This window comes from Pongo pygmaeus, chromosome 12 (genome assembly GCF_028885625.2).
Source record: "Pongo pygmaeus isolate AG05252 chromosome 12, NHGRI_mPonPyg2-v2.0_pri, whole genome shotgun sequence".
In the NCBI taxonomy this organism is placed as follows: Eukaryota; Metazoa; Chordata; class Mammalia; order Primates; family Hominidae; genus Pongo; species Pongo pygmaeus.
In genome coordinates this window covers 94,964,093-94,977,338 of record NC_072385.2, presented here as the reverse complement: position 1 = coordinate 94,977,338, position 13,246 = coordinate 94,964,093, and the positions used below count along the sequence as shown (strand labels likewise).

The following is a 13,246-nucleotide window of genomic DNA, read 5'->3' as shown; positions in this document are numbered from 1 at the left end:
TCCAGAAATGAACAAATATACTGTCACAGACACAAGTTCCCTCTTTATGACAGACTGCCACTATCAACTTTGATGTTAAACACAATTTTTAAAAACACAACTTTTAAAAAAACACAACTTTTTTTAAAAGTCCCCTAAAAAAATTAAAATCTCCCAGCAATGGCCGGGTGCAGTGGCTCACGCCTGTAATCCCAGCACTTTGGGAGGCCAAGGCGGGCAGATCACGAGGTCAGGAGATGGAGACCATCCTGGCTAACACAGTGAAACCCCGTCTCTACTAAAAATACAAAAAATTAGCCGGGCGAGGTGGCGGGCGCCTGTAGTCCCAGCTACTTGGGAGGCTGAGGCAGGAGAATGGCATGAACCAGGGAGGCGGAGGTTACAGTGAGCCAAGATCACGCCACTGCACTCCAGCCTGGGTGACAGAGCGAGACTCCGTCTCAAAAAAAAAAAAAAAATCTCCCAGCAAGATATGTTACCTCCTTATCAGCTGCATTATATGGTTTATGATTTTATGTTATAAATGAATCGCTTCTCTAGAAAGAGGTATAAATATTTACTTATGTCTCAAACTTTAAAATAATTATATTTGCTTATTAGAATGATACATATTTAATGATGCATTTTATTCACCTGGTATAGTAATAACTGGGCAGGAATTAAAATATTCTGAAAAAAGCTCAGCGTTTAGAGTCGCACTCATTAAAATAACTTGAAGACCTGGCCTCTGCGATACAATGTCCTTCAAAACTAGCAGCAAGAAGTCACTAGAGAAAATAAAAGAAACACCTGAGGATCAAACAAATTCAACACCTGAAAATTAGTAACTTTTACTATATTTTGAGCAAGAAATGTGTAAGATCTCTGTGAAAAAAAAAACCGTTAACATTCATAGAACAATATGTCCTGTTCTTGGATGTGAAGCCTCACTATTACAGGTTGAATATCCGTTATGTGAAATGCTTGGAACCAGAAGTGTTTCAGATTTCAAATTTTCTCAGATTTTGGAATAGTTGCATATACATAATGAGATATCTGGGGGATGGGGTCTAAATCTAAAGAATAAATCAACTTATGTTTCATATATACCTTATATACATAACCTAAAGGTAACTGTATATAATATTTTGAATAATTTTGTCTGTGAAATAAAGTTGGTGTACATTGAACCATCGGAGAGCAAAGGTGTCAGGTGTGGAACCTGCCACTTGTAGTGTCATGTCAGTGGAATCTGCCACTTGCAGTGTCATGTCAGCACTCAAGAAGTTTCAGATTTTAGACTATTTCAGATTTTTGGATTAGGGATGCTCAACTTGTATAAAGATATAAATTCTTTCCCAAAGAAACCAAATCCAGGTAGTACCAATCAAAATCCCAACAGGATTTATCATCAAATTTTATAATTATTATTTTTTTACTCTTAGCTGGTATAGGGTACAAATTTGATAATTCTACTTCTTGATATCTACATGTACCACAAAGAGGCACATACAAAGATTTTCATTATAGCATTGTTTGTAATAATAAGACAATAGAAACTACCCAAATGTCCATCAACTGAGAAATGGTTAATTATAACAATATCATCCAGTCTATGAAATAACATGAAGCAGATACAAGGAATAAGGTAGAGCTCTAGATAATAACATGAAAACATCTCTAAGACATATTTTTAGTAGGAAAAATCCCAAGTTGCCTGGAATAATATGCATGGCAGAATAACACCACCCTAATTGGTCTCTTGGCCCTTGCCCCCTTGCAATCTGTTCTCAATACAGCCAACCAGTAATGCTCTTCGAATGTCAGTCTGATTCTGCTGACGGGGTGCGGTGGCTCACACTTGTAATCCTAGCAGTTTGGGAGGCTGAGGTGGGAGGAATGCTTGAGGCCAGGAGTTCAAGACCAACCTGGCCGATATAGCAAGACCCCATCTCTTAAAAAAAAAGAAAAATCTGATTGTGCCACTCTTCTGCTTAAAATCCAATGACTTCTCATTAGAATTCTTACTAACAAGGCTCTATATGACATGGTCCCTATCTCCCTATCTTTTTCTAGTGCTCTCCCGTTAATTCACTCAGCACCGGCTCACTGTGCTCCTTGCTGTCTTTGAGGCATGGACCTTGGGTCTTTTGTACATGTTATTAATCTGCCTGGATTACTGGGCTTCTCCTAGCCCTTCAAGCAGGTAGCTCCCTCACTTCCTTCAAGTCCTTACTCCAAAGATAGTTTTTCAGTGAGGACTTCCTTGGCTACCTTATTTAAAATTTCAAATGCCCTCCTGCCTTGAATTTCTATTGTCTTTTTTCTGCTTTATTTTTTCTTCTTGGCACTTACCATATTCTGTATTTTACTTATTTATCTTGCTTATTGATGAGCTCTCCCACTAGAATAGAAGTTCTACAAGGACAAGAATTTTATTCACTACTGCAGGATCTACAACAATGCCTGGGACATAGTAAGTACTCAATGAATATTCATTGACTTACTAAATGAATATATCATCTGTGTAAGAAAAAAAGGTCAGAAAACAAAAGTAACTATTTCTAACAAAGTAAACGTCTATATCCATGCATAGAAAGATGTACTACCAGTTTACTTCTAAGAAAGGAACTGAGAGTGGTTTGGGAGTAGTAAGAGGGACTTTCACTTTATCTATAACGTTTTTCTTTTTTTTTTTTTTGAGACAAGGTTTCACTCTGTCACCCAGGCTGGAGTGCAGTGGCGTTATCACGGCTCACTGCAGCCTTGAACTTCTGGGTTCAAGTGATTCTCCTGCCTCAGCCTCCTGAGTAGCTGGGGCTAATTTTTTTGTTTTTGTTTTTATAGTAGAGATGGTGTCTCCCTATATTGCCTAGGCTGGTCTCAAATTCCTGGGCTCAAGTGATCCTCTTGTCTTGGCTTCCCAAAATGCTGGAATTACTGAACATATAATCAGTAATCCCAGAATGGAAGGCCTGTAGGTGTGAGCCACTGCGCCTGGCCTGTTTGAGTTTTTCATGAAAACATATTCTTATACTACTTAGCTCTTTTTAATGAGTTAATTTAATTATTTATGACTATTTTTGTTTCTTTTTCAGGGAAAAGGGAAATAATCTAATAACAACAGGCAAATGGTAAGTAATTTATGGTATATCCAGACTTCAGAATTTCCTTATGAAATTCTTAATTTTACAGATAATTCAGCTGGGTGTGGTGGCTCACACCTGTTACCCCAGCACTTTGGGAGGCCAAGGCGAGCATATCACTTGAGCTCAGGAGTTCAAGACAAGCCTGACCAACATAGAGAAACTCTGACTCGATTAAAAAAATACAAAAATTAGCCAGGCCTGGTGGCGTGCACCTGTAGTTCCGGCTACTTGGGAGGCTGAGGCAGGAGGATTGCTTGAACCTGGGAGGTGGAGGCTGCAGTGAGCTGAGATTGCACCACTGCACTCCAGCCTGGATGACAGGGACTTTGTTTCAAAAAAAAAAAAAAAAAAAAAAGGATAATTCATTAACTCATGCTATCATTCTGTTAAATCAAAAGCAGCACAACAAAACAACAAAACTATATAATCCCAATAGTGTTTGTGGAAATGCATCTCTCCTTCTATCATATCCCTCTTCTAACTCCCAATATACTCCCAGAAGAAAAGAGACCAAAATTATAACATGTAACTAGCAATTTTATAAGGGACAGAGATTCTTCTTTTACATTTTTTGGTATTGGTATTTACTAAATGCTTTAGAATGATCATGCCATCTCTGTGATTAGAAAATTTATTAAAATTTCAAACTAACACAACTGTCACCTTTCTATATTCAACCTTTAATCTTGTCAATATTTTTACTGATTTTTTTCCTAGATTTTATTAGTTTTTGCTTTTTTCAGTCAGAGTTAGCAAATATTCCCCTACTTTTCCTTGTAATTTGTATACCCTTTCTTGTAAACTGGTATTTGTAAATGTTTGAAGCACACTTCTCCACTGTGTAATTAATCTTTATTCAGATGTGAACATCTTTTGAATTTTTAACTGTTCATATTCTACAGATCCTTAGGTTTTATAAAAATCTTTCTCCTATTTTAGCCAGGAACCAAATTCAGTGCTATGTTCTCATTTCTTCAAGTTTGTGGAAGTACAAATGTTATAGAATCCAAAGCTACTCTTCATATTCAAAATTATACTGGATATAGTTTTCCCTAAAAGTTTAAACTTATCTTTATAACTCAATCATTTAAATACCATTAATCTGAGAGAATGTTTTATTTGGCTTCTTCTTCCAAGTTGTTCAGTGATTTTGTTAAAAAAATTTCTTCTTTCAGATGTTCATTTCCAACAGTGGCAAAATGACATTATTTACCATTAATTTTTTTTCCCATTGTTTTCTGGAGTTTCTACAAAAAGATTATTTGCCCCTTAGAGATTTCCAATGTTTTCTGTATAGTCATTTAATATTTATTATTGTCTCGTTCTAGGAATTATTTCTTTTTCTTTTGGTTCATTCTTTTTATCTAAAAGTCTGCTTTCTTTAGTTTCTAATTACTTCATATTTCTTATTTACTAATAATAGTAATGTATTATTTCTTCTAATAGTCCTTCTGGTTATATGTCGTCTCTGTTCAATTCCTTTTTTTTTTTTTTCTTGCTCTATCGCCCAGCCTGGAGTACAGTGGCGCAATCTCGGCTCACGGCAACCTCCGCCTCCCAGGTTCAAGCGATTCTCCTGCCTCAGCCTCCCGAGCAGCTGGGACTACAGGCGCCTGCCACCAATCCTTTTTTTTTTTTTTATGTTTTGCTTTTAGCTATTTTCTGCTTTCCTATCAGTCCACCAAGTTTACTTAGACTTTTTTTCTTCTTCTCAAGATATTTATAGTGGTAAAATACTTTGTGGGAAAACTTCATAATTTTCACAGGACTTTCTCTTTTTTCCCACTAGTTTTCTTTTACTGCTTTAGGGCATGATCCACATGACAAACTATGATTAATGCATCCATCTTCCTGGCCCTCCTCAGTACTTAAAATATTGAGACTTTTAATCTTTTTTTTTTTTTTTTTTTTTTAAGAGATGGAGTCTCACGATATTTCCCAGGCTGAAGTGGCTCTTCACAGGTGCAATCATAGCACACTATAGCCTTGCACTCCTGAACTTAAGCAATCCTCCTGCCTCAGCCTCCTCAGTAGCTGGAACTACAAGCGTGTACCACTGTGTCTGGCAAGAATTTTTATTTTATGCCTCACCCTTTAATGACTTCTAATTTCATAAGATAAAATCCACATGCTTTATTATTCACGGTGCTTAAGGCCCTGGAAGGTCTGGCTCCTGCTGCCTCTTCCCTGTGCTACTTTCCCCTTTGCTGCTATACAGCAGGTGCACTGGCCTTCCTTGTTTCTGGACTCACAAAGCCCCTTCCCACTGCACAATCTTCAAACGTACTTTCCTTACCCCCATTTCTCACCTGGGATTCCTTCTCATATTTCAGTTTTCTTTTCTTTTCTTTTTTTTTTTTTTGAGACAGGGTCTTGCTTTCTTGACCAGGGTGGAGTGGAGTGGTGCTATCACAGCTCACTGCAGCCTCAACCTCCTGGGGGCTCAATTGGTTCTCCTGCCTCAGCCTCCTGAGTAGCTGGGACCATAGGTGTCAGCCATCACGCCTGGCTAATTTTTTTTTTTTTTCCCTGTATTCCCAGTAGAATGACTACTGGCTATTTTTTTTTTTTTTTTTTTTCGTGGAAACATGGTCTCACTATGTTGCCCAGGTGGGGCTCCAACTCCTGAGCTCAAGTGATCCTCCCACCTTGGCCTCCCAAAGTGCAGGGATTATGTGTGTGAGCCATTGTGCCCGGCCATACTTCAGTTTTGAATTTAAATTGTCATCTTACAGAGATACAATCTTTGAGCATCTATGGGTCTCTCCCTCCAAACAAAGCATGCCGTTTATTCCTTCATAGTGCTTATTCCAATTTGCAATCATTTGCTTGTTTACTTGTTCATTATTTGTTTTTTCTACTGGACTGTAAGAGATGAGGGGGAGCCATACATGCTTGTTCATCACTGTATCCCCAGCAACTAATATATCACTTGGCATTTAATGCAGGCTCAATAAATACATGAATCAATGTCAGGACTGAATGACCAAATAAACAAGGAAGAAGATACATTCAGCCACAGCATGCATGACATCTGTTATTTCTACTAAGTACGATATTCAACTTAGCATAATGCCCAGGATGGTGTGAAGTATACCTTCTAACCTAACAGGATGACTCCATCTAATAAGTGATGAGCATGTGCTGTCCTTTTTAGTGTTATAGACCCTGGAGATCAAGAAAGCAGTTGCTCTTCTCTAACATAGGCCTCCCTTGTGGCAAATTACCATTACTAGCTGCATGAAACTGAATTGGAACTAGAAAACAATTTTTTCCGCCATGCCTTCATTTCAGGTGAGTGTGTGTTCACTGGGAAAGTCTTTGTTTTACCTTTCTTCTGTCCTCTCATGAACTTCATCAACAATGATATGGGAAACTCCCTGTAGAGCTGTATCTCCTTCTAGCCTTCTCAGCAGCACGCCCGTGGTGCAGTATAACAGTCTGGTAGCTGAGGACTTATACATGAAAGGGCAATATAAATCACTAATAAAATTTTCAAAGAAAGGAAACATTACTGGAAAGCCATTTTGAATGGATAGTGATAAAAAATATTGAAAACACCAGCAGCTCCATTTAATAGGAAACCATAGTAAACACAGTTTCTTGCCAGGGACAGTAATAAAAGCCTTTCTACTTCATATCAAAATGTTAAGATTTTCATAAAAAGCATTAAAAAACAGTGAATAATGAAATCAGTTCTCAATTTGTCTGCTCCTTATTTGGTTAAATGGATTATGTCCCAAGTTCAAGAGCAAAACAGTCTTTACTAGATGACTTCTGCCAATAAAAACTAAAAAGCTTTACAGAGGAAATTTAGTACAACCAAATAAGAGGTTTTTTTTTTGTTTTTGTTTTTGTTTTTTTTGAGATGGAGTGTTGCTCTTTTTGCCCAGGCTGGAGTGCAATGGCGCAATCTCGGCTCATTGCAACTTCCGTTTCCCAGGTTCAAGGAATTCTCCTGCCTCAAACTCCCGAGTAGCTGGGATTACAGGCATGTGCCACCACACTCAGCTGATTTTTGTATTTTTAGTAGAGATGGGGTTTCTCCATGTTGGTCAGGCTGGTCTCGAACTCCCGACCTCAGGTGATCCGCCTGCCTTGGCCTCCCAAAGTGCTGGGATTACAGGTGTGAGCTACCACGCCTGGCCATAAGAGTTCTTATACCAAAATATTTCTAAATATTTCTAAATATTTAAATAAATGATTACCGAAGGTAATCATTAATTTAAAAATAACCTGAAAGTATATATCCCAAATTGCCCATGAATCTCCTAACCTCCAAAACTTTTTATACCTAAAAACCATAAATTTCTGTTACCAGGAAATACGCACAGCATACAAACCTTGACACTTTCTAAACGAATCTGGTATCCCACGGTCAAACCCACCCTCTCTGCTCTTTCTTTAGCAACGCGTTCAGCAACAGAGATTGCAGAGATTCGTCGGGGTTGGGTACAGATGATGTTGGCTACCTTCTCAGGTGGTCCATTTAGAGAATCATCCAGAATAAACTGTGGAATCTGCGTGGTTTTCCCACATCTGTATATTAAAACAAATAAGTCCTAAAATGAAGTTTTCAAGGGCTATTTAACTAAAGAAGCAATCATATGGAATGAGAAAAGTGATAAAGCTAATTAGAATAAAAGTTGTTCAGTTTCAGGTATTTTCTAAAACAACTTCCTGACTTATTACCAAGAGGTGGGAAATTCTAGGAATTTGCACTCCAACCAAAAGGACAATCAAATAATAGTTTAGTAACATTTGTAAAATTGGGACTATTGAACAGACATTAAATTAAGGTCTGTAAATGCTTCTAGGAATGTAAACTCTACACATGAACCCTAAAGAAAAGGAGTATTAGCTCATGATTATCAAAATATTTTATAGGTATTAATTTAGCTATGATTAGCTGAGGTTAAAAAGATAAACTAGATGATACGAATTATTACCATATCACTGAGTCTGGACACAAATATAATTATTAAATTGTATACTCTTGAATAAATAACTAAATTAAGTCTGCAATTTGTCCCTGCTAAATAGGAGAATGTAAAACAGGAAAAATAACGCACCATAATTAATTTGTTTTTAAAAGAAAAATAAAGGCTGGGTGTGGTGACTCACGCCTGTAATCCCAGCACTTTGGGAGACTGAGGCAGGCAGATCACTTGAGGCCAGGAGTTCAAGACCAGCCTGGCCAACATGGTAAAACACCCCTCTCTACTAAAAACACACAAAAATTAGTTGGGTATGGTGGTGCACCATAGTGGTGCGCCTGTCATCTCAGCTACTCGGATGGCTGAGGCAGAAGAATCACTTGAACCCAGGAAGCAGAGGTTGCAGTGAGCCGAGATCATGCCACTGCACTCCAGCCTGGGTGACAGGAAATCAGAATAAATTCAGAAGATAAAAAGCTTTCAAGCTAAATGTTCTAGAACTACCCTTTAAATTTAAACATGAGCCTTGTTAAAAGTCTTCAGCTGGATTTTTTTGCCTTATGTCTCAAGGCAGATGTATATAATGTCTATAAATTCAGCTATAGTTTTTAACAAGTTGAACTGGTTATGGTAACCAGGGTGCATATAATATTTATAGATGAAAGCTGCAGATGAATAAACTGCATTCTTACCCAGTCATACCACTTATGACAACCACCTGGTGCTTACGCAGTAAGTTAAGAATGGTTTCTCTTTCTTCCCAAGCAGGGAGTGATTGCCTCTCTTGCAGAATGGACTGGAACTGTCTGGAAGCCTAATAAAATCAAAGATAAGATATCAGTTGGGTTACTTTTTTTTTTTTTTTTGAGACAGGGTCTCACTCTGTTGCCAGGCTGGAGTGCAGTGGTGTGATCACGGCTCACTCCAATCTCCACTTCCCAGGCTCTAGCGATCCTCCCGCCTCAAGCTCCCAAGTAGCTGGGACTACAGGTGTGTGCCACCATACCCGGCTTTTTGTATTTTTTTGTAGAGACAGGATTTCACCACGTTGCCCAGGCTGGCCTCAAACTCCTGTGCTCAAGCAATCCACCTGCCTTGGTCTCCCAAAGTGCTGGGATTACAGCTTTTTTTTTTTTTAATTATAGAGAGAGAGTCTTGTTATGTTGCCCAGGATGGTCTTGCACTCCTGGCCTTGAGTAATCCTTTGTTGGATTTGTTGGGATTGGATGTAGAAGACTTTATTCAGAATGCTGCTCAGAGAATCAGCCAGAATGAGTTGTGGAATCTGTACATTAAATAGTTTTCCAACATCTGAATAAACCGAAAGATTTTCTGGGTGAAATAAAGCCCTCTTGCTTAGCACATATCCAGTTCTTCCCAACAAGAGTCTCTATACCAGTACTGTCCAATAGAACTTTCCGTGTTGATGGAAATGTTCTATACTTGTGCTGTCCAATACAGCAACACCTGGCTACATGTGGCTATTGAGCACCTGAAATGTGAAGAATAGTGTTACTGAGGAACTGAATTTTTAATTTTAATTAATTAATATAAACAGCCAAACATGGGTAGGGGCTACCATATCAGACAGCACAGCTCTAAACAATATCAGATTTTTACCTAAATCAATAATAGAAAAGCACTAAAGGGTTATTTTTGGGCAGTCACTACAACTATATAAATCAATTTCATATTTAAGGGCCAATGCTATAAACACAGCCCTGTTTATTAAAACTCTGGCTACACTTTTGAATACTGTAATAAATTTACAGGAACATGCCATTTCCTACATATAATTTTATCATAAACTTATCACACTGATCAAATTGAATATCTAATTTTTTGTTTCTATCATCTTACCTACAGTGCAATTTATATACATTGTGATGTTCTATGGGTATTGCACTACATATGTGATGGTGTTACATGGTGTCAAAAATCAGACTCACAGAACTTTAGAACTGGAAGGCCTTTAGAGAGCATTTAATCCAATTCCCATATTGGTTAAGCAACTTGCCTCTGCCCTATCTCTAACTTTGCCCTCAGGGTTCACTTATGAATTCTTTTAAAATAATCTTCATGTGAATGGGGTAAAAACAAAATGGACTTTAGAAACAGAATTGGCTAAACCACTTACTAGCTATGTGGCCTTGGGCAGATTATTTATCCTTTGAGTCTTTGAAACAGGGTAAAAGTCCTTCCTTATCCTTCTCCTTTCATATATTAATTTTTTCTAAGGTAAATCGCAGTATTTGTTTTGTTTTGTTTTTAGAGACAGGGTCTCATTATGTTTTCCAGGCTGGCATCGTCTCAAGTGATCCTCCTGCCTGAGCCTTCCAAGTAGCTGAGACTACAGGCTTGTGTTACCACGCCCGCCTAGCTCTAAACCACAGTATTTGTTTTTATTTTGTTTTGTTTTATTTTTGAGACAGAGTCTTGCTCTGTTGCCCAGGCTGGAGGACAGTGGTGCAATCGTGGCTCACTGGAACCTGCACCACCCAGGTTCAAGCAATTCTCGTGCCTCAGCCTCCCAAGTGACTGGGATTACAGGCACCTGCCACCACACCTGGCTAATTTTTTTGTATTTTTAGTAGAGACAGGGTTTTGCCATGTTGGCTAGGGTGGTCTTGAACTCCTGACCTCAGGTGATCTGCCTACCTTGGCCTCCCAAAGTGCTGGGATTACAGGCGTGAGCCACCGTGCCCGGCCATTAAACCACATTATTGATATTCCTTTTACATACCAGATTGTCTGTCACAGTACCAAAGGCACATGACTCTGAGACTATTTGGCATATATGTGTGTGTTTGCTATGTACCAGCTATAGGATTTTCCAAAACCATCTAGCATATGCACTTAAGTTTGCTGTGGCCTGTAGAAACTTTGACCACTCAGGGAGAAAAAGAACCAAAAGAATATTAGGGAGGGTAGCCAAAGCTCCCTAATTCCTAATCCCATCATCCAGATATTAGAGAGGCAATGCTACTCATTCTCTCAGCATACCCTACCTGTTTCATTCGGAACTGCTTGCAGATTTTACCATTTTCAGCATGTACTGACTTTGCCTGCCAGTCATATCTTTTGGAAATCTTTTTCTTAAGGTTCACATAGCTTTCATTCTCTACTATAACAGGTGCAGGACCGTCATCCTCATCTGACTCCTCAGATTCTGATTCTTTTTCAACTTGAAGGAAATAAAAGAAAACATTTCAGTACGGAGCCCTTTCTTTAACAAAAGGGGAAAGTCGCTGTCTAACAGAGTATCAACAACAAAAAGTCAAAATGGAGAAAAAGTTAAAACTTGAATAAAGTAAGTTCATTCATTTCTAGTATTTCTATTTCTAAAGAACTTAAAATGCATCCTCAAATAAACTTTTATCAAGCATAAACAAAGTAATTAACATTAAAAGAATTAGCAGTGAATGTTTCAACTATATGCAAGTGTCCCCAAATCCCACAACATAAAACAACACAAATATCTATCAAATGATGAATCAATGAACAAAATGTGATATGTCCACATAATAGAATATTATTAACTAATAAAAAGGAATGATGTAAAGGAATGATGTAGTGATATGTGCTAGGACACGGATGAACCTTGAACACATTAGCTAAGTGAAAGAAGCCCATCTCAAAAAGCTGTATATTGTGTAATTCCATTTCTATGAAATGTTCAGAGTAGGCAAATCTATAGAGACAGACAGCAGATTTGTGGTTGTGAGGGGCTGGGGGAAGGGGAAAATGAGGAGAGACTGCTATGGGTACATGGGTACAGGGTTTCTTTTGGAGGTGATGATAACGTCCAGGGATTAAAAGGTGGTCATTGTTGCACAATTCTATAAAAATACTAAAAACCATTGAATTGTGTATTTTAAAAGAGTGAATTTTATGGTATATAAATTATGTCTCAATAAAACTATTATTTTAGAAAAAAAGTCCATGACACATAATTTTCATTTCCCAAGGAACACATTTGAACCCCATGCGCTAGAAGCTGCCATCTGGGAGTGGGTCGGGTGGTTAGTGAGTGAACCTGGCTAACTGACCAGCAGCCACATCTCAGAACAGTGTCACTGTTCTCTACTCATTGAAGTTTACCCAAGGACTCTTATGAAATAATACAAACTTTTGTTTCTCTGGAAGAAAGATAGATAGCAACAAACAAAAGAGGATTTTTTTTTTTTTTTTTTTTTTTTTAAGAAACAGAGTCTCACTCTGTCTCCAAGGCCAAAATGCAATGGCTCACTGCAGCTTCTACCTCCGAGGCTGAAGTGATTCCCCCACATCAGCCTCTTGAGTACCTGGGACTCAGACGAGTGCACAACCATGGCTGACTAGCTAAGAAAATATATATATTTTGTAGAGATGGGGTCTCGTTATGCTGCCCAGGCTGGTCTCAAACTCCTGGGCTCAAGCAGTGCTCTCACCTCAGCCTCCCAAAGTGCTGGGATTACAGGCATGAGCCACCACACCCAGCAGATAATTCTTTGAAAGGGGCTTACTTGTGGTGTAAGAATCTGCACAGTAGGCCATGTGCGATGGCTCATACCTGTAATCCCAGCACTTTGGGAGGCCAAGGCAGGCAGATCACCCGAGGTCAGAAGTTCAAGACCAGCCTGGCCAACATGGTGAAACCCTGTCTTACTAAAAATAGAAAAATTAGCCAGGCGTGGTGGTGGGTGCCTGTAATCCCAGCTACTCAGGAGGCTGAGGCAGGAGAATCGCTTGAACCTGGAAGGCAGAGGTTGCAGTGAGCTGAGATCATACCACTGCACTCCAGCTTGGGGGACAAGAGTGAAACTCCATCTTAAAAAAACAAAAATAAAAAGAATCTGCACAGTAAACCTAGATCTAGACAAAGCTAGAAGCCTGCACAAGTATTTGAGGATTTAGGGATTCAAAGAGCTATCCCTAAAGAATTCTGGGGGTCTAGTACACCAAAAGCAGGAGGGTATGGATAGTGGTATAGAAAGCAAAATATCTCTAAAAATTCATTTGAAAGTAATTCAGTATACAGTAAAGAAGTAAACATATGAAAACCAAATGAATTAAATAAAACAGATTTTCTGAGAAGGTACCTTAAGGTCCTTCCAAGCCTCGGATTGTATATAGTTAAACATACATCACTACAAACTTTCAACTCAGGGAGCCCAACCACAGCAACACAATTGAGCCTTA

At 38.6% G+C, this 13,246-nt stretch overlaps 1 protein-coding gene across 3 annotated transcripts in view; it reads right to left on the bottom strand.

Moving 5' to 3' along the window:
• DHX57 (DExH-box helicase 57) overlaps positions 1–13,246 on the bottom strand; it is a 78,400-nt gene that overhangs the window by 50,323 nt on the left and 14,831 nt on the right. For all 3 annotated transcript variants that reach the window (XM_054475513.2, XM_054475512.2, XM_063648801.1), the window contains 5 exons: positions 11,074–11,249; positions 8,758–8,879; positions 7,472–7,667; positions 6,459–6,583; positions 634–767 (listed from right to left, as the gene is read on the bottom strand). In XM_054475513.2, the coding sequence (XP_054331488.1) occupies positions 634–767; positions 6,459–6,583; positions 7,472–7,667; positions 8,758–8,879; positions 11,074–11,249 (753 nt within the window). The remainder of the gene's footprint in view (positions 1–633; positions 768–6,458; positions 6,584–7,471; positions 7,668–8,757; positions 8,880–11,073; positions 11,250–13,246) is intronic.